General features: G+C 34.6%; 1 protein-coding gene across 1 annotated transcript; it reads left to right on the top strand.

The window, feature by feature from the left end:
* Positions 1-71: 71 nt before the first annotated feature.
* Positions 72-21,623, top strand: sfi1 (SFI1 centrin binding protein). Its single transcript, XM_683537.9, has 31 exons — positions 72-404; positions 487-558; positions 1,181-1,291; positions 2,006-2,100; positions 2,174-2,291; positions 2,440-2,542; positions 2,624-2,780; positions 3,594-3,755; positions 3,869-3,939; positions 4,415-4,507; positions 6,852-6,949; positions 7,098-7,164; positions 7,682-7,812; positions 7,904-7,985; positions 9,053-9,231; positions 9,320-9,395; positions 9,562-9,657; positions 9,771-9,847; positions 9,923-10,025; positions 11,720-11,816; positions 11,895-12,055; positions 12,784-12,858; positions 13,481-13,555; positions 13,639-13,815; positions 13,924-14,141; positions 16,585-16,680; positions 16,791-17,019; positions 18,643-18,715; positions 18,799-18,928; positions 19,513-19,615; positions 21,296-21,623. The coding sequence occupies exons 1-31, from the start codon at positions 259-261 to the stop codon at positions 21,440-21,442; spliced, it is 3,618 nt and encodes a 1,205-aa protein (XP_688629.5). The 5' UTR covers positions 72-258; the 3' UTR covers positions 21,443-21,623.
* The last annotated feature ends 55 nt before the right edge of the window (positions 21,624-21,678 follow it).

The following is a 21,678-nucleotide window of genomic DNA, read 5'->3' as shown; positions in this document are numbered from 1 at the left end:
AAAAACTTTTATTTTGACATTGTTTACCGGAAGAATGTTCTTTTAACTCAGAAGAGCGGCAGTTATGTTTTGTTGTTGATACTAGTTGTCAGAATGATGACACCTATTTACCGAGCTACAACATGTCTTAGCCGTTAAGTGAAAACTTAAATGACTTTATCTTTACTTTAATTATAGTTCAGGTTACGTTACCTGCAGGAAGATTGCGCGGCGATGGACTAAAGGTTATGTGTCTAAAGTAACGTTACAGCGTTTAAAATGCAAACGACAAGACCACACGCTGGGAAACAGCTGTCGTGTGCTGTTGAAAAGAACCGGGCACGGAAGACAGTAACACGCAAAAACACTTACCGGGTCGGATATACTTGGAACCGAGGTGGTAGACTTAAAGAGCTGAGGATACGGTGGGAAATCACGAGTTTTATCTTTAATTTGCAAACTAAGATGTAATGTGACAAGAACTGACATTTGTTTTTATTGTTTTAGGCACCTTGCTCGAAAGTTCCTTTTCTTGTGGATTAGGAGGACATTTGGACGAAAAACAACATCACAAGCCAGGTCTGACGAGTTTAATTAATACTTTATAAGTACAAAAAGCACTACTGCAGTGGTAAAGTAACGTTACTAATGTGATTTATGAGTCTCTTTATTCATTTTATCACAGGCTGTCAGTGGAGTCTTAAAATGTCTTAAATTACAGAAACTAAATTTTAGGCCTAAAGTTTTAAATTCATTGAAATATTGTCTGACTGGTCAGGGTTATTTTAAATGGGTCTTAATTGTCCTTTGTTTATGCACAATGGACACAATAGATATAAATAAAACTTTTAACAAAACTCTATTTCTAGCTAATATTATGTTGCACATACATTTAGTTTAGCAAAGTTTTAATTTATGTTATGTTGAAAAAAATAAAGGTCTGCTTGTTTTGAGACAAGCAGACCTTTTAAAATGATAAGTAATCATTTTAAGTATTTTTTTATAATTAAAATATGTTGCTAAGAAATAACTAATTAGAATTAGTTTTTCTGATAGGACAAGTATTTTTTTATTGCTGGGCCATTATAAAACAGCCTTAGCATTTAGCCTTATATAAGTCTAAAGTTTCATTCTAGATGGTCCTAAATTTGACTTGGTTAAACCTGCAGAAACCCTGTATTAAATTTGTACTTTCTTTCAGATCTCATTATTGTAAGGTCATCCTGAAGAAGGTCTTCAGGTCTTGGAAAGATGAATGGTGGCATTCAAGAAAGGAATGGACTCTCAATATAAGGGCCGACTGCCATTATGCGTAAGTTGAGTTTGCTACTGCCACAAAGGTTGATGAGAAAATCAGTAATATTGTAAAATATTATTACAGTTTAAAATGTAGCTCAAACATATTATTGTTTTTATCCTGTTATGCCAAACCTGAAAATTTAGCAACCATTTCTTCAGTCTTTAGCATGACTTCAGAAGTCAGTCAATAAGCTGTTTCGGTGTTCAGAAACAGCTGCTTGATGTTTTGTGTAAACCATAAATAGACAAAGGATGATAACCATTTTCAAGGTATATTGTGGTTTAGAAAAGTCAAGGTTTCAAAACTACCAAATTGTTTTGTTATACCATTCCTACAGTGTTTGTAAGATTTTTTTTGTTTGTTTGTTTTTTTTGTACAACAGTTTCTTCAGCAGAAAAGATATCCAAAAAGGCTGTTTTAATATGTAAAGAAATCTGTGTGTTTGAAATGAATTAAGCCAGCAAAAGTCAACGATTTATTTATTAGTTGTTAAGTTATTAACCCTAACGTGTTTACTGCCCCAAAATATTATAAACGTTTCTCAAAATGAAATGTATTTTACGTCCAAAGTGGAAAAAAGTTTTTCCCCAAACATTTAAAAAGAATATATTTTAGAGCTGTAATCCAAATACAGAGAAATCATGAAATGATTATAGAAGGTTATCATACCGTCAGAATCCTATACCGGCCCATGCCTAACCATGATACATTTTCTGCTCATTGTAGGTATACAGTGTACAGCAAAACATTTCAAGCCTTGCAGGAATATGTTGCTGTCCAGAGGGAAGAAAAGAAGAAACTACAGCTTGCGATCACTTTTGGTATAAAGACTGTTATTGTGCCATTTTAGTTTATAAAGTTGAACATCTCTGTAAGTGAATATTTGTTCTGCAGAGACGGAGCACAAGCTGCGCTGTGTGTGGAATAGCTGGGAGCTTTACCTGGACATGTGTCGCATGAAACGCAGGATGCAAGAGGCAGCAGTACAGCACAAGAATCTCACTGTGCAAAAGTAAGCGTACACTTTAACCTTTACATTTTAGCACAGTATATAATATAAATATATAAATATGCATTTGCTATAACGCCTATTCATAGTATTTAGTAAGTAAAATACTAATGTGATTTTTTTTACTTATGGATTGCATGGTTTATTAAAGATGGGTTTGGACTGTATGGAACTTGGCACTACAGCACAGAAAATTGGAGTACCACCAACAAGATCTTGGCTTGCAACATTGGGCACACAGTGTACAGAGCAGAGTGAGTATGAGCAAGTATGAAGGCAACAGACTGTGATGTCTAGTTTCAGTAATCCCCAATATAACCGTCATTCACACTCAGGCATGGCTGCACTGGAGGGACCGGATGAAACATGCCTGTGCTCTAAAAGAGAAAGAGTCCAAAGCTCATCATCACTATTGTCTTCAACTGTTAAAGCAAACGCTGCATGGTTGGATCAGACATGCAGAAAACAGACAGGCTAAGAACAAGAAAATAGGTGATGTTTGATTTTTTTTATTTGATATAAGCTACTGTTTAAAAGTTATTTTTGAAAGGAAATTTCACTCAATTTAAATTCGATCATTTATTCACTCTCTTTTTACGTGTTTCAAACCTCTTTGTATTTTTTTCTCTTCTGTTAAACACAAAAGAAGATATTTTGAAGAAAGCTGAAAACCTGTAACCACTGTAACCTGTAACCATATTAATCAAAGAATTGTAAAAAAAAAAAAAGTAAAGGTTTATACTTTTAAAATTGTATTATTTTTGAATGTCTCTAATGCTCACCAGACCTACAAAAATCTTACTATCTTACTGACTTACTGACTGATATTTATTTTATACAGAAGTTTATGTTGTTTTAAAGGGTCCCTATGATGATAATGAACTTTTGAAAGTTGTTTCGGCAGAACTGTGTGTATGTATTGTGTGTCGTCAACAGTCATATTGGGGTGATATAAACACAATAAGTCTTTTTTTTATTTTGACATTAGAATAGGATCCAAATCCCTCTCATTTTAGGCCCACCACAATGCGACATTCCGCCCACCGAATTGACAAAATGATATTCGTGACAAACATATCTCATAATAAAAAAAATAAATAAATAATAATAATCTGATGGGTATTTTGAGCTGAAACTTTACAGACACATTCTGGAGACACCAAAGTCTTATTTTACATCTTGTAAAAGGGGTAAAATTGGTGCCCTTTAAAACTTTAGTAGCAGTGGCAAACTGACAAGTCAAAAATATGTATTTTTATTATTAACATTTTGCAACTATGCATGGATTTGTCTTCTGTGTTGCAGCTGTTGCTCAGGATGTGCGGCGTCTCTCTGTGCTGGAGAGGTTTTGGTGGCAGTGGTTTGAAGTCCTGCAATCCAGACGTGTTGAGAAAGACAGAGGACAGAGAGCAGACAAACTGGCCCAGCACGGCTCCCAGCGGCTGGTCTTCTCCCACTGGAGACACTGTATCTTTGCTTACACCGTTAAACACAGACTTTGTATATACTTAAAATCTTCAAGAAGAAATGTAATATGAAAACAATGAAAGCATGAGTTGTTTTTCTAAGCTTTCATATAGATGTCAGTATATGCTCACAGAAGGCTAAGAGGGAAAAGAGTGCCATGCATCACAGACAACGTTATCTTCTGGTAAGTAAATACATTTAAGTTATTCTAACAAGTTTTGGAATTAATACATTTGTAAAAAATTTTTGCAGTGCAGCAATTCCTATTCATTAGCTGCTACCATAACTAGAACTATATGAACCCTTTTCACAAAACTATTATGCCACGTTTATCAGTAATCAGCATCTTAAATCCTTTAAAGTTTTTAATATCTTGATTTTGTTTTAATAATAACTATGACGACTTCTGCTACTGAGAAACTGGAAAATGTGAAAAGGGTCCATTTGGAAATTGTAGTACTGTTTGTGTTTTTAAAGAAGTGTGGTTATAATTGTTATAGTAAATGCCAGCCTGCATTATAAAGCAGTATGACAGTCTATAAGTGTACAGGGAAAATAACAGGAAGTGAACGGAAGTCTTTGCACGTTCGATTTACAAATGCTAGTTAAAAAAGTGGATTTATTTCGTGTTTTTATGTTGGTCTTTTATTTCTTCACAGCATTTGGGACTCAAAGGCTTTGCGCTAAATGTCACTCAAAGTAAGACTTATCGTCTCAACAAGAACATTAGTGTTCAGCATCGTCATCAGAATGTAAGCAAAACTAATACACAACCTAAACACAACACATGACCAAACTGTGCTTGAACCATGAGTTTTTTATAGTAAAATAAAATGATGCATATGTTTTATGTGATAGATAGATAGATAGATAGATAGATAGATAGATAGATAGATAGATAGATAGATAGATAGATAGATAGATAGATAGATAGATAGATAGATAGATCAGTGGTTCCCAACCTTTTTCTCTGGGCCCCCCCCACATGAACATATACAAACATTGGAGCCCCCCCACCATATAAATACACAGGCACGCACGCGCACACACACATATGTACTGTGTATATATATATGTATGTATGTATGTATATATATGTATATATATATATATATGTGTGTGTGTGTGTTTGTGTAATATAAATATTTAATAATATGTATAGAAAATATAAATTAATCAGTTTTAACTTGTCTTAGCCTTCAATAAAACCAAAATTTAGGTTGGCTTTGTCATACTGTCTAATATTTTTCTTCGCCTCTAAAGAATCCCAGCATTTACATTTGTCTGCCATTTTTGTTTTGATTTTGCCTTTACGACACGTTGACAAGCAAGTTGCGTGAGTGAGCAAAATTTAAATAATTATTTAAAGTTATTTATTTTAATTATTTTTACTATTATGTTGGAATTTTAAGCATGTGTTTATAGATTTCTTTTGGTACTTAAAAATACATATATAATAGTAGGGCTGTCCGATTTTGGGAAAAATCATAATCACGATTATTTTGGTCATAATTGTAATCACGATTATTCAAAACGATTATCAGTTGAAGTCAAAATTATTAGCTCTCCTGAGATTTATTTTTTATAAATATTTCCCAAATTATGTTTAACAGAGCAAGGAATTTTAACAGTATTTCCTATAATATTTTTTCTTCTATTTGTTTTATTTTAGCTAGAATAAAAGCAGGTTTAAATATTTTGAAACCAATTTAAAGTCAATATTATTAGCCCTCTTAAGCAATATATATTTTTGATTGTCTGCAGAAGAAACAACTGTCATACAATGACTTGCCTAATTACATGTGTACATAACATAACAAACATAATTATATGTTTGTATTTTGAAAAATATCTAGTAAAATAATATTTGCTGTCATCATAGCAAAGATAAAAGAAATCAGTAATTAGAAATGGGATATCAAAACTATCATGTTCAGAAATAAGTTTAAAAAAAGAATCTTTCCATGAAACAGAAATTGGGGAGGAAAAGGGTTGCTAATGTTCAGGAGGGCTAATCTGACTTCAAGTGTATAAATACAGTTATTTTCCACCCTGCAAAGGAAAGAGAAATAAATACAATAAAATAAAAATATGAAACAAACTGTGCTTTAAGCATCTTCACTGTAAGAAAAACACTTTAGCTACAGCAGTCCTTCAGTCAAGAGCAGCGAGGGTTTTCTCGTTGTTTGATTAAAAATGATAAAAACAGGTGACAGAAGGATTAAAGCGCGCTGTCTCTTTAATAGTTTCTCTTTCACGTCTTTTGATCCTCAACTCGTTTGTTTATAACACAAATCAGGGGTAATATAAATAATCACTAAACACCGCGTTTTGACACCTATTTGACCATTAAAGCGCTCACGTTAAGATGACTTTAGATGTCTGCGCTCCTCTGCTCGTCTCAGTGTGTGAATGAGAGCGAATGCTGACCGGCCGCATATGCTTCTGACTGCGTGTGCGTTCTGCGCACACATGTAAGCACGCGCTCTTTCGCGCTTTTAAGAGCAACAACACGTGTACAACTGGAAAGTGGCGGTATATGATGCAATAATCATTTATCTCGATTAATGCTATTTTATAATCGTTTGAAGCCGAATTCGAAATCGGATTTTTGATTAACTGCAAAGCCCTATATAATAGTGGAGCATTTTTATGCCTTTTTCTACCTCAACACTTATCCTCTCCCGCGCCCCCCTTGTGAACTCTGGCGCCCCCCTAAGGGGGGCGCGGACCCCAGGTTGGGAACCACTGAGATAGATAGATAGATAGATAGATAGATAGATAGATAGATAGATAGATAGATAGATAGATAGATAGATAGATAGATAGATAGATAGATATTTTAAAAAGACAAAGCAACAATATTGGTAGAAAGATAGAAAGAAAGGAAAAAAGAAAATGAAAATGACTAATTCTATTAGCTAAAATAGTAGTTAAATATAACTTAAGCTAGTGGGTAACTAATTTTCCAAATCTGCATTGTGCTATGTATTTCAGTAGTGGAAACATCCTCATGTTAATAACAATTATTAATAATAGTAATGTTCTTGTGGTTGTGCCAAGTGGAATAGTCAGATGGATATTGACATTTTTCAGTTGCTGGCAATGTGCTGGAATGTCTGGCAGTTGCGTTTGGATCGGGAAGAGAACAGACGTCTGCAGCCCCAGATGAGTGTTGCACAAAACCATCACAAGTTAGTCACATAAATAAGTTTAATATGTGCACTGTTGGCAATTTATCTCTATATAATAACCATATATAGTGTATTTATTTGTGTATTAGGTCATTGATAAACATAAGTTAGTCTGTGAGACTTTTAAATGCTTTTTTTTTATCAACAGATTTTCTGTGCTGAGATTTAACCTTCATCATTGGAAAAAACGTCTTGCAGAGCACAAAAAATGTCAGGTAGCCAGCACAATTTCTGACGTTCTTATTGTCTTATTTCATATGTTGCTTGCATTTAGTGACTGCACTATATCAAATTATATATTATATTATTTATTTATTATCAAATAATATTTTATCCCCAAAAATTTCAATGTTATAATTTTAAAGAATTAATTAAAAAAAATATCAAAAAATAAATATAAAATAAATTAGACTTGTAGCATTAACTCTGATTTGAAGTGCTTCATTTTACCCTCACTTTAGATCAGTGGTCACCAAACTTGTTCCTGGAGGGCCGGTGTCCTGCAGGTTTTAGCTCCAACCCTAATCAAACACACCTGAACAAGCCCATCAAGCTCTTACTAGGTATACTTGAAACACCCAGGCAGGTGTGTTGAGGCAAGTTGGAGCTAAACCCTGCAGGGACATCGACCCTCCAGGACCGTGATTGGTGACCCCTGCTTTAGATACAAGCTTAAATGCTAAATGAGTAAATGTTATCACACAATCGATGTATCTATTTACATATGCATAGGAACTGGAACTACGTGCTGATGCCTGCTTTGCCCAGCGTATATTCCCACAATGTGTAAACACTTGGATGGAGTTTACAGCACAACGCACAGAGAAACGAGAGCAGAAAGAGCGAGCTGAACAGCAGTATAGGTCAGTTTCAGTGATTGCATGCTATGTGCAGGTAGATGATCATGTGTGATGGGTTGTACTGAAAATGTGCACGTTTTTGTTTTCTATATAGGCAGCAGACCTTTAGTTGGGTATTTTATACTTGGTGGAGAAACCTGGAGGCAAGGAGGGATCGGAGACTTGCTGAAAGAACTGTAAGTTCACATTCATTATTATACATTCCTTTTCAAATTTTGTTTGTTTGTTTGTTGTTTTGTTAAGAAATTAACCTTTTGGGTAGCAAGGATGAATGTAACTCTGAAACATGAGCAGTAAAGATGTTTATCATGTTATATTGTTTAAAATACATGCTGTTCTTTATTAACAAAAATAATAAGCACTACAACCATTTTCAAAAATATACTAAATCCGCATGTTAAAGAATTTCTGAAGCATCAAGTGACTTAGAAAACTGATTTTAGCTTTCACAGGACAAAATGTCATTTGAATAAAATAACGGAATAATATAGAACACTATATATATTTAACTGTATATATATTTAACAATATATTTAACTGTAATAATATTTCACAATGCTACTGTATTTTTGATTAAGCAAAACGTAATAACTGTAGCCTTGGTAAGCATATTAAAATATACTATTGCTAATGAATAAGTTCTCTGTATATGTATAGTGTACATATAGTTAAGGTCAGAAATATTGAACTATTACCCCCCCTGTATATTTTATTCCCCAGTTTTTGTTTAATGGAGAGATTTTTTTCAACACATTTCTAAACACAACAGTTTTAATAACTCATTTATAATAACTGATTTATTTTCTCTTTGTTATTTTGACAGTAAATAATAATTGACTAGATATTTTTCAAGATACTAGTATTCATCTTAAAGTGAAATTTATAGGCTTAGATTGAATAATTAGGCAAGTTATGGTAATAAGGCAAGTCATTTTAATACAGTTGTTTGTTCTGTAGACTATCGAAAAACATTGCTTATGGGGGCTAATAATATTGACTTTAAAATGGGTTTGAAAGTTAAAAACTACTTTTATTCTAGCTGAAATAAAACAAATAAACTTTCTCCAGAAGAAAAAATATTGTGAAAAGTTTCTTTTTCCGTTAAACATAATTTGGAAAATATTTGAATAAAAAAATAATAATAATTCACAGGAGGGCGAATAATTCTGACTTCAACTGTACATGTTTCTCAGAATATTTATACATCATCTTTCTCACTAAGTAATCAATGTATTTCTCATAGGCGGTGTTGCATGCTGAGCATGTGTGTTATGTTCGTGTCTGGTCTAAGTGGTACAGTGGTGCTGTTCAGCGCAGAGAGGAGAGAATTAAACAGGCTGTAGCCGACTCACTGTACAAACACACTCTGCAACAGAAGAACCTGAACCACTGGAAAAATCGTTTCATAAACATACAGACCAGGTATGGATCATACCTCATGAAGAGCATCTAAATAGTATTTTGCATTACGTTTCAGCTTTTTTTGTGTGTGTTTTGTTTTATTGGTTAGTCAGAAGCGTTTTAAGCAGGCAGAGGGTCATCATGAACAGAGATGTCTGAAAAGAGCCATGACAGACTGGCATCAGGTATACACTGTTCACTCGGGAACAAACAGACATTGGTTGTTAAATCATCAGTTCAGTTCATTAACATTTCATATGTTTATATAAAAAAAGTAAAAACGGTGCACATGTTATTATTGGTTTAAAATGATATGAGGGTAAGATGTGTAACTATCGGATTGTTTAACAGTATGTTGATCACAGAAGACTGAAGAAAGAGAAGATTGCAGAAATGGAGAAACATTACCACAACAAATTGCTCAAACATGCTCTTGATGCTTGGAAGGTATTTAATTATTTGCTGTAATTTGTTGTAATATTCTATTGTATTTTATTTTCTGAATATACAAAACTTATAGTTTAGAAAATAAACTTTCATTGTTTTATGCATGCATGCAGTCATACCATTTGCAGACACAGGCAATCAGCCAACTGGTAGAGTACAGTTACCAGGAGCATGAGCAGCATCTGGTCAGGTATTAATAAGATTTATTTTTGCACATTTTATTATAATTTTTTTATTAAGTATATTTAATTCTTTGTTTATGCAGGAGAATGTTCTGTTTATGGAGGATAAACGTGTTACAGTTGGTGGAAGAGAGAGAAAAGGAAAACAGAGCAACATGTTTGTCTCAAAAGCACCTTGTATCCCAGGTGATTATAATTTTAAAATGAGTTCTACATTAAGATTGGGCAATATGACAAATCTCAAATCACATAAGTAATTTCTTATCCTGGTAATGATATATATCATGATATAGTACAAAAAATTCAATCAATTAGTAAATATATATATACGCACAAGAGAGCAATAGGCAAATATCTTTACATATGAAAAAAATTAAATATTAAGGATATATATAGGATATAATAAGAATAGATATAGGATATAAATATAAAGGTTAAAAATATTACAAAACATACTATTTTCTAGCCTACATAAATATGAAAAATCACTGCTTTTATGCCTTTATCTCGGGAGGCTTTTTCAGTTCATTCATAACAATTTGCTTTTGTGTAATGTTGTTATTACTATTATTATTAGCAGTATTATTTATTATATCCATATTTATATTTGTTTTATTAAAAACAAGCTTAGATTTGCCCACCTGCAGGTTTTAGACCATATGGGGCACAGCATGTGTTTTAGGATTTAACTCAGGTTTTTGAACACACTTTGTTATTATTGTTCATTTATTCGTTTGCTGGAAATTAGAACTGAATTTAGAAATAGTTTTGAAACGAATATTTGCGCTTAACAAAAGCAATTAATTATTTATAGACTAATTGATGTCTGTGCATAAAGGTTTCCCTATCCAAGAGCGAAAGTGAAAGTGATCCATTTTCTCTCATTCTCACGCAGTAGATGCTCTGCTCAACAGTTTTCTGTTAAAAAAAAAACTGTTAACTGTTTGCTAGTAAAATGCTCATTTTTTCCACTTAGACTTACTTTGCGTCCTGTAAATAGTGAATGCGCTTATGGCGCGACGCAGCTGGCTCTTAAAGGGAATGGGAGATGAGAATCTAATTGGTTTATTCTCAAAACACACCTATAACTCATTGAGAAAATAAACTCAACCCTTTTAGACCATGCGCCTTGGCGCAAAGTGCATTTTCCTGTCCGTAAATTAGCAAAAATGCGTTCTGACACGCCCTGAAAGCGTTTGCGCCCTGCGTTTTGCGCTCTGCGCATGGACCGTCAAAATAGAGCCCCAGATCTGTAGTGTCTGCTTTTTGCTGGTTGTATGTGGGCAGAGTAATACACAAAGGGTAAAGAGGCTTTACGGGTGCTGATATTACTTAAATATATCACCGCTATCAGCCAATCAGATTCAAGAACCAGACAGAACTGTTTGTTGTTGTTGTTGTTGTTGTTGTTGTTGTTGTTGTTGTTGTTGTTGTTGTTGGTGTGTGTGAGTGAGTGATGAATATATATATTTCCCCACATTTCTTTTTTTTTAACATTTTAATGTATGTAAACAGAAATCTACTGATTCATCTGATCATATTAACTTCTCACTTTTTAAACTTCAGGATAAAGATTTTATTAACTATGCAAAATTTTAAAATAATTATTAATGAAATATGTAACACGTTTTCACTATGCTGTTATTCACATTTTTGTCTGCTTTCCCATAATGGCGTGTAATATTGCGCTCGTATAAATTATGAAAGAAATTTTTGTAAACACTATTTTGTGATGCCACGATATAAAGAGCATAATATGAAATGATGTAATTGTATTTTTTCCATACAGTATATATTCTCTTATTGCACAGCCTTGTTATACATTATATGTTATTAGATCTTTGTAGTTTATTTACTTTTTCATTTTCATTGATTGCTAGGTGTTTCTTGCATGGCAACAGAGAACTGTATCTGCACACCTTCACCGTCACAAAAAGAACGAAGCCCTCAAACAAGCCCAAACACAACTGGAGAAATGTAATTTGGTTTTCTAAATATCAGTGCCTTTAGTCTGTGTAATGATGAAATGATTAAGGGTTGGTTTTCTGATTTTAGTACGCATACAAGTGGCTTTGAGAAAATGGAAAGAGCGAAGCATTGAAGTGAAGGATGAGAGATTGGCAAGCGAGAGGGCCGACAGACATTACAGCAGAACACTGAGGGAGAAAACTCTCAGCAATTGGACCAGCTTTATTCACCATCATAAAATATATCAGGTGCCAGTCTCTATTATCATTTAACTACTCATTTTTTTAATTAGTCTTTATATATAACAATCATACAATAACTTTAATTACTAGGGATGCTCTGATCAGGATTTTTGCAGCCGATACAGAGTACCGATTCCTTGTAATCGTGATCGACCATTAACAAGTACCGATTCTGATGCTTCAAGCTTTATAATGCATAAATAACATTTTCATTCACTCTTATCAATATGTTATTTTCACAAATTCGCAGCCATCACAGAGCCGGTATGAATATGTGGAAGACTCGCCGAGTTTCTGACAGAGGTCATATGGTTGGATGAAAAACTAGATAGCAGTTCCAAACACTGGATATAAAATGGTTGCAACAGACACATCACTTATGCGAGTCATGCCAATTAACTGTATAAACAGAGGTTGCACTCAAGCACACTGATCGCTCAGGTCCCCAGCACATCATTCATCTCCTCACGTGTTTTAGCTGCTCCTTGTATACACAGGATGTATGTTTTATGTGCATCTGCCTCTGCTTGTAAACTCACAAACGATCGAATCAATGTGATTATCGGCTGATATTAATCTTCGCCCAGTCGATCTGAGAATCCATACTAATTAAAATATAAGTGAGTGAGTGAGTGAGTGAGTGAGTGAGTGAGTGAGTGAGTGAGTGAGTGAGTGAGTGAGTGAGTGAGTGAGTAAGTATCAGTTTAGTTTATATTTCTATTTTGTATTTAAAGGTGATGAAGAAAAGAAGCTTTGAACTTCACAAATTAAGGACTTGTCAGCACTTTTTTATCTGCTGGAAGACACAGGTGAGCTTTTATTTAGTCTTCAGTCATTTAAGGTTATTATAAAAAACGTAACTTCTGACACAGAATACCGACACGGTCAATGCAGCATTCCAGCTATCATATGTGCATGCTAAAATCAGTGATATGACATGAAACAATTTCCCTTATCATGTTGAAAAAGTGCAAATTTTTCATTAAAAGCCCAAGCTTTAATTTTGTGTTATTGTGAAGAGATTATTAGTGTGATTATTACAGTAGAAATTATCTTATTTTAGTCATGTCATGCGTAGCAATTCACTCGGGACCGCATTCATGCTGGGAATGGTCAGTGGAAGTAGGACAAAGGCCGCCCAAGAACTCGTTGACTCGATACTATCAAATCCGATACCAACATGAGCATGCGCAAACTCAAAGAAGTAGTGATTAATAGAACTTTTTGGAGAGGAAGGATCCATAGAATGACCGAAAATAGACTTCGATTGAATGGATAATTGATTGAGATTATAGTGTCCCTTATTCTACAGCAGTTCAAAATGCATCATAATCTTATTTTTACAAACTGCAGCAACTTCTGATCAATGTGCACTGTTTCTTTGAAGTTTCTGTATTGTATTTTTTGTGTTTGAATCTTTCTGATGCACAGCTGCAGAGCAGAAGACGAGAGGCGGAGCAAACTGAGACTGCTCTTTGGCATTGGTCCCTCAACCTACAGGCCAAGGTAATGCCAGATCGTTCACTGCTTATCATTGTTAGTTCAGCTCTCCTGCAACTGCATAAAAAGTTTGGTCCGAATATTTTCAGGTGTTCTGCATGTGGCGGATCTGGATTGCAGAGCGTCAGAGGAAACAGAAGCGTTTGACTGAGGCAGCTCAGTTTTATAGAGATGAACTGTTGCGAGAGGGCGTCACACACATCCTTACACACACGGCACATATGAATGCTTTCTCCACTAATATTGCCCAGCACAGCTATGAACAGGTGCTTTTATCTAGTTGATTATTTTTTATTTCTGCAGTTCAATCTACAGCCCATAGTGTTAATGAATATGTTTTTGTATTAATAAAAAGAAATCTGCATACTGTACAGAGCTGTCGTCAGCTTCAGGAGGTGGTGAGGCGATGCGCTCTTCGATGGAAGCAGCGTGCGCTATGCAAACCTGTCAAGGATAAATCTACACCGTCTAAAGACAGTCAAGCCAAGAAAAGTGTGTCTTTTTTTCTGCCAGGAGACCCCATGCCCACCCTCTGTCCAGGCAGGATCCAATCACCAGAGCAGAGGCAGAAAGATTCTGTCATTCATCAGATGTGAGTGAACATCTACTTTTGTGTTCTTACACTAGTTAGTATTTAAAATCGTATTTAACTAGCTTATAAATAGTTAGGTGTTAAACCTGTTAGTTGTTAAATGTAGTTTAGGTTTAAAATAGGATTAAAGGGTGTAGAGTGTGATGATACATAAATCCACATTGGGTTTAAACACCCCTCCCCTACTAATTAATGCCCGATCACCCCTGAAGGATTTTAAAACAAGATTTATGTAGGGTCAGCCCTTCAAATTATGAGAAATAGTTTGCTCTGACCTGTGTCTTAATCAATAATAATGTCAATCATTAAAATAAAAGATACTATAAATATACATTCGGCCACTCCTATTAGGGGTGTAATGAATCATGGTTGATCCGTACAGTTCACAACCCACAGTTCGGAATGCACGAGACCCACGGATTAATTACTGTTTTGAACTTGTGGATTAATCTAACATTTATAACAATTGCAGAGAGATCGCCTCCCGCATCATCACATCATCATCACTTTTGGCCAGAGGTGAAATTAAAATGGTCGTGCCCAACTGAGTCTGGTTTCTCTCAAGGTTTTTTTTTTTCTTCTCGCTTCGGTGAAGTTTTTTTTTTTTCTCTCCGCTGTCGCCACTAGCTTGCATGGTTTGGGATCGGTAGAGCTACCCATCGATGACTTTGCTCTTCAGTGTTTGGACTCATAGTAATGATTTTAAACCACACTGAACTGAGCTAAACTGAACTGAACTTAAACACTAAAAACTGAACAACTCTGTTCCAATTACTATGACCATTTATGTGAAGCTGTTTTGACACAACCTACATTGTAAAAGCGCTATACAAATAAAGCTGAATTGAATCATTCAAATCGCGTGTATGAAAGCATTTTGGCTTCCCTGTAAAATATAATAATGACGGAAAAAGTTGTGGTGCGACCTAAATGTTTTCTTAGTTTATTAATTAAAAGTGTTTTCCGTCACTGTTTGCTTAGCCTGCATTAACACATTCAGTGTAAAGCTGCACAATTAAACATTAAAAGATTGGGATCTCAATTCAAACCCGAGTAACATAAATGATAATGATTTGCATATGTTTATTAATCCTTCGAAGTGCTGCATTCAAATTGCGTTTGATCGAGAGAGATTCAGTTTTTACACTTTTCTTCTGGTATTTACAGCAAATAACACAGAAGTACTGGGGTACAAGTTTATAGTTCAGATATAAACACTGATGTTTGTGGTAAAGATTAAAATCACAGTTTAATGGAACTTGACGCTGGTGAATGTTGTAGCAATTACATTGTTTAACCAACAGGTGGACCACCAAAACTGTCACTGAATAGGTTTTAAAAAATGATGCACCAATAATGAAACATAAAGTTTTATGTGTGAATTGTTGAATCATTAATTGAAAATAAATATGATATGTTGTACAGATGGTAGATTTCTATATTTAGCTGTATCAGCAACAGTAGCAAAGATCATTTATCATATTGAATATTTTCCTTTTTTCAGCCGTTTCTTTCTTGATTTTTATTTTTTATTAAACTTACAGTTTTTAAGTCCTTTTTGTTTAAAACAATGGTAATTTGGTAATATTTTGTAAAAATGGAAAGCAAATAATATTTGTCTCTTTCTTTTTTTTGCTGATCCGAAAAATGGTCCTATCCCTGACTCAAAAACCGTAGTGTGATCCAAAACATGAGATTTGTGATCTGTTACTAACCCCTACAATGGTTCATACCATAATCGCACCAAGCAGTCCATGAGAAAATACATCAGCAGTCTAAAATGGCCAAATCTAGAGCACCAATAGACAACATGTTTACAAGACACTGTTCTTGTATAATAAAAGTGTTCTTTGTATCTAAATATAACCTAAAATTAGACACATAGTTTGTATATTAATAGACACCTGCTCACACATGGAAGTAAACAGTAAAATAATAAGTGCAATCTTTCATAGTTATCCATTTATTGATGCAGGAATGCAAACTTGTCGTTGTTTGTTTGATATCAAAAGTAAGTGACTTGGACAATCGCACATCTGCTGAAATAGCCAATCAGGTGTTACTGTAGGCCAGAGTACAGTCATTATCACTCAAAACACAAAAACCTAAGTAAGTTTGATTAATAAATTAGATATATTTGAGGTAAATGTATACATTTGGTTGACTGGAGCATGTTTTACACAAACCAACATTATCGAAAAATTTGACTCCCCAATCATCAATGTATAGTTCGCAGCCTGTCAATAAGTATTAATAAGTTAAAAGTGAGAGTTAGTCTTTAAACTCGATTGTTACCAATTAATTTATATTTTAGTAAAATGGTTGACATTTATTTAGCCACAATACAAAGCTTCTTATATTCTGGCCATAAAGATTATTTAAATTATAATTTAAAAAAACTGATGTGCCTGGAGTAAATCTGATCCCCCTTTTGTTTCAACAGGTGGTCAGTTCGAGCATCTAGACCACAACCAAGGAGACCAGGTGACCTTCTGGAGTCCCCAGCCAAACATCTGTCACGTGACCTTAAGATCAGCAGGTCTGGTACACTCACAAAACTTATGTCAAATTCCAATACTTTGTTTCTCCAGTTGTGCACATACCAACTGTAAACATACATATTATAACTTACTATACGTGGTGATCTAGGGGTCAGAGGGTGTTTGTTTCAGAGACTGCATTTCCATCAGTCCCTTCTACCTTTCCTTCACCACTGCCCTCAGTGCCTTTGACCCACAACCCTCTGAATTCACCTGCAATGGTGCTACAGCCTAAAACGCTCCTCCTCAAACCTGACTCTCCAGGATGTATCGCCACTACCAGCCAGGACATACTGCTTCCTCCATCCACATTCACTCTCTCAACAGCGCATAGCAAGGTAATCGTGATGCTGTGAGAAAACATTTATTCTTAAGCTATAGAACATTGATAACTTCTATTTTTTTACATTTTATCTATGCACCTATTATTTTAGATATTAATGATTTAGTTTCATCGTCGATGAAAGTTGATTCCTGAATAAATAATATTGCTCACCAGTATTTTGTGTTAAAGGGATAGTTAACCCAAAATTAACATTTCCTCACCATTTATGCATACTTAAGCGGTTTTACAGTTTTATGTTGAACACGAAAGATAATCTGAAGAATGTTGGAAAAAACCTCCATAGTAGGAAGAAAACATACAGTGGAAATCAATGTTTTATTCAGTATATATTCCTTTGTCTTCAACAGACGGAAAATGCTCAAGGGGTAAATGATTCCATTGGATAAAGGATGCCAAAAATGGCATTAATGGGTGAAGGATCTCTAAAGCTTAGTTGCTGATTTATTTAAGAACCATTTCAGAGTTTCCTCTTCTTCTTGCTTTAAAGTGCACCTATTATGGTATAATATGTTTCATGTAGTGAGTTTATTTTTAAAAAAAAATACATTTTTAAAGATTCAGTAAATTTTTAATCCATAAATTCAATTTTGAATGTGATGATTTGTCAGTAATTAGACTTTTAAACCTACACGCATCTGTAATAAATGCCTATTGCCTACCTATAGTAGTATTCATTGGCTGTCCGTGAAACAAAGTCTTCTTTGACCTTTAAACACTGTAGTTGTAGCTGACACCAGAAAGAGTTTAGTTGATGTTGTCAACATGCCGAGAAGATTCTATTTTCACTGACCAATCAAATCTATCTTGCAAGCATATGCAGAGAATAAAACTGTATCTATATGAATGACCGTCATCATTCCTGTTCATATCACTGTGTTTGCAATTGCTGAGAAGTGCTCTAGAGCTGATATAGTAGACCAATTACAACAGACTGGACCTACTGACTAATCAGAGCAGAAATTGTTTTCAGAAAAGAGAGGTTTAGAGATCCTGTAATAATCAAACGGTGTGAGAAAAAGATGATACTCTAATTCATGAGAAAATTAAAGAGCTTTTTTACCTTGGATATGAGCCTATTGTAAAAGTCCTCCAAAACAAAATTAGGAAACTTTAGTATCACATAACTTATAGGTAATCATTTTTAAAGGGCACCTAAGTCTCTGATGTTCATAGGAAGTGTCATGGGTATAATTTTTTTTTATAACTTTTTGAAACCGCCCTTTTTAGGCTTTGATCCAAGTTAGGTTGTTTTGTTGACTGTCATTTTAAATTCAACTGGGATTGGGCTCCCAGCCCTGGATATTGCTACAAATGCCTATGTGTCACCACAGTGGAAGATCTTAAACCGTAATGGCGGATGGCTGCTTCTCACTCAGTGAGCTGGACTTTACCCTTCTGATTACATGCATGTCAATCAAAGTGTTTCTACAGACTGTTTTCACGAAGTGTGATCATGAAAAATAGAACTAAATCATTTGTACCATTAGAAGTTGGCTATATTCACACACTGTTGCCCCACAACTGTTTAAAACCCTATAAAAGTGATTTTGCGCAATAGGTCCCCTTTAAAGACCTCGTTCCTTTTGAGCAAATGTATCATTTTTCTTTCCTACAGCAAAAATACTTGAGAGATGGTGGGCCACTACTGCATTCCAGTCATTTCACTTCCCGATTTTTCCCAACACACGGTAAAAAAGCATATAATACTTGTATAATATGAAGTGAGTTTTTCTTAAGCAACACTTCCACTTATCATTTGTCTGAGCTTTAGGTTTACATGAGAGAATACCAGAGGATGAAGAAGAGGATGTGGATGTGGAGCAAACTGAAAATCTCACCAAAGAACTACTAGATATTAGACTGGAGATGCAACGATACCAGCAAGACAGAAAACAGCTACAGTATGTAAATCTGGCTTTCAGCTGGAAAAAAAGTGCAACTTTTTGACATCTATAATGGATTGGTATTATTGTTATCTAGCATTCAGTAAGATTTCAAACCAATCCACTATAAACTAAAGCTCGTAAAAAGAAAATCAACCCCTGCTTTGCTGAGGTTTTGTGGTTTATTGGTTTGTTTTTGTTAAAGTAATCCTGCCACACAAGTTCCAGATTCCCTTAAATTGAAAGCATTACTTGGAAAATGCATTGTTACGATAAAGCTGTTTTTCTTTTTTGGAAAATGTGAATTGACTTTCCAGCTGTAGTTTTTTTGACATGATAATTATAATGAACTGGATTTTTATTTGAAACAAAAACAAAGGAAACTTGGCTTTTGGTGTGAGTACTGAGTAGTGGTTTCTGCTTAGTTTGTAAGACAAATGAAGTAAAAATGTTAGATTCTACTTGTTAAATTGCAGAGAAAGTTATGTGTTGAATTTCCATTTTTATGATGTAACAAAAGTGTCATTTCCATTTGAAAACATTGGCCCTAATAATGAGAGATCTTCCCAGATATAATGAATACAGCCTGTGTTTGTGTTTAGGACATGGCGCAAGCTTCAAAAGGTCTTGGGTAACTGGCTTGAAACGACAGGCACTGAGGGGGAAACTGATGAAAGAGACAGCATCTTAAAGGAGTTAACTGAGGTATGTGTATATCTTTATTTTTCCCTCTTGCACACAAAAAGATATCAAAATGAAAAACTTGTCTTTGGATATGAATGTGTTAACATTAAAGAGATGGTTCAAGCCAAAAATTTAAATTTACTCACTCTTAAGTGGTTCCAACCTTTTAGGAGTTTCTTTTTCTATTAAACTCAAAAGAAGATATTTTGAAGAATGTTGGAAAATGGTTGCCATTGACATCCCCAGCAGAAAACAAATACTATGGAAATTAATGGCTAAACGTTTCCAAAATCCTTTAATCCTTTAATATTTCTTCTTTTGGGTTTAACAGAAGTAATAACCTCAAAAAGAGGAAGCTAGTATTTTCCTAAATAATGACAAAACTCACCGTTAGAAAATGTATTCCTTCAGAACATGTAGTGTGTCTCTCTGTTCTTCCAATGAAGATCAGCAATTTCGATAATATCATTTAGCACTTTAGTTGGTCATTGATTCTAGAGCATTTGATTTGACAGAAAATCTGATATCTCTTTAATAGATGCTGATCAAATAATCAGATACTTGGTCACATTAATTTTCATTATGTGAATCCCACATAGTGCATTATGACGTGAAGTGAGTATTGTCAACTATGGTTACCCATACTTGAAACCGGTTGACCCATCCAAGTGCACACACAGTGAGCATACACCCAGAGCAATAGGCATTGCTTCCATTAGGGGTTAGGTGCCTTGCTGTAGGGCACCTCAGAAGGTTATCAATTCCTGCCAGAATCAGAAATCAAACCTGCAACCTTTAGTATTACTAGTCCAACTCCCTAGCCATTAGGCCAACTAAATGTGGGATAAATGATTCAAAGAATGTAAAAATGCTTTCCAATGGGATAAATGATTGGAACTAACATATATTTGTGCTATTGTTAGGCACACCAACCACCACAGTGCACGAACTGATTTAGTTCATTGACTCAAGTCAGCACAGACCATAAAGTGTATTTTGGTAAAATGGAGAAACAGTAAAAAGACTTAGCATTACTGTTACTCTTTCCCTAATAAACTATCATGAATGCAGTTTTACTGAGCTTAATGGCTCTAGCTAAGGTATACACAAAACCAGTTATTTTAAAAAGGGGGATGGAGCTGTTTGGTATGTTCCACCCTATCTGCCTGGTTTAGTTTACATTACACCAACAAATTGAATAAGGCTCTATGTTTTAAGGTACTTCAAGGGACCTTTAACAAATAATAGCAAGAGACCACAATCTTGGTTCTTTCAGCACTGAACTGAGGACACTTGTGGTTTAGATTTAACACGTGTAATTTATGAGGAGTCTTCAGCATAAATCTAAGATGCTCAAAACCAGCTGTGAGGAGTGCCACTTGATAAATGTTACAGGTTGCGCAAACCCTTGCTTTCTGTGTACATTTAAGAAATTTTATTATACTGTGTGGATGAATGGATGAATATAAAAAATTGTTTGTGTGTGGAACAACTTAAATCTAATGTCTTGATTCTTAAATGGCACAAGGGTGAGTGTTTGGGTTTATTTTAGTATGTGGATATATTTTGGATTGTTATGCTTGTATTGCACCCATATTGAGGTCTAATGTATTTTGTGTGTGTGGTCTATACTAAATAAAATCTAAGCTCTAGTGTGACAGTAGCTATTAGTTAACTTCTGTCTTTTTTTTTTTTTTGCAGCTAGAGAGTCGGATTTCTTCTCTATCTATGAGAATAAAAAAGCAGAAACCCTCCATGATTCGCCATGCTGCCAGAGTTAACACTATCCAGAGCCAACTACTACCATCTGAGGGCACCACAAACCTACCTACTGAGTATGGAATATAAACCAATATTGTACAACAAATAAACTGAAGTTTATTATTCCACAAACAATTATACCTCCTATCCTGTTTTGGTATCAGTGGGAAAAGCCAAGGTTTTGACTTTATTGCATTTCTTGCTATTTATTGAAAGACGTTGTAAATGTGTAACCTATGTAATTTTTAATAAAGCATTAAATCACGTATGTCGATGTTTTGGATTTGTTTCCTTAACTTGATACCCTAAAAACTGTAGTAACC

The sequence above is a fragment of the Danio rerio genome, chromosome 6, assembly GCF_049306965.1.
Source record: "Danio rerio strain Tuebingen ecotype United States chromosome 6, GRCz12tu, whole genome shotgun sequence".
Taxonomy (NCBI): domain Eukaryota; kingdom Metazoa; phylum Chordata; class Actinopteri; order Cypriniformes; family Danionidae; genus Danio; species Danio rerio.
Note: the sequence above shows the minus strand (reverse complement) of the source record. Positions and strands in the feature narration are given on the sequence as shown.

Bases quoted from the DNA above. Each gene is read 5' to 3' on its own strand.
- sfi1 (XM_683537.9), top strand. From the start codon at position 259: ATGCAAACGACAAGACCACACGCTGGGAAACAGCTGTCGTGTGCTGTT. The intron at 405-486 runs GTGGGAAATCAC...TTATTGTTTTAG, and splicing joins CTTAAAGAGCTGAGGATACG to GCACCTTGCTCGAAAGTTCC. The intron at 3,940-4,414 runs GTAAGTAAATAC...ATTTCTTCACAG, and splicing joins ACAGACAACGTTATCTTCTG to CATTTGGGACTCAAAGGCTT.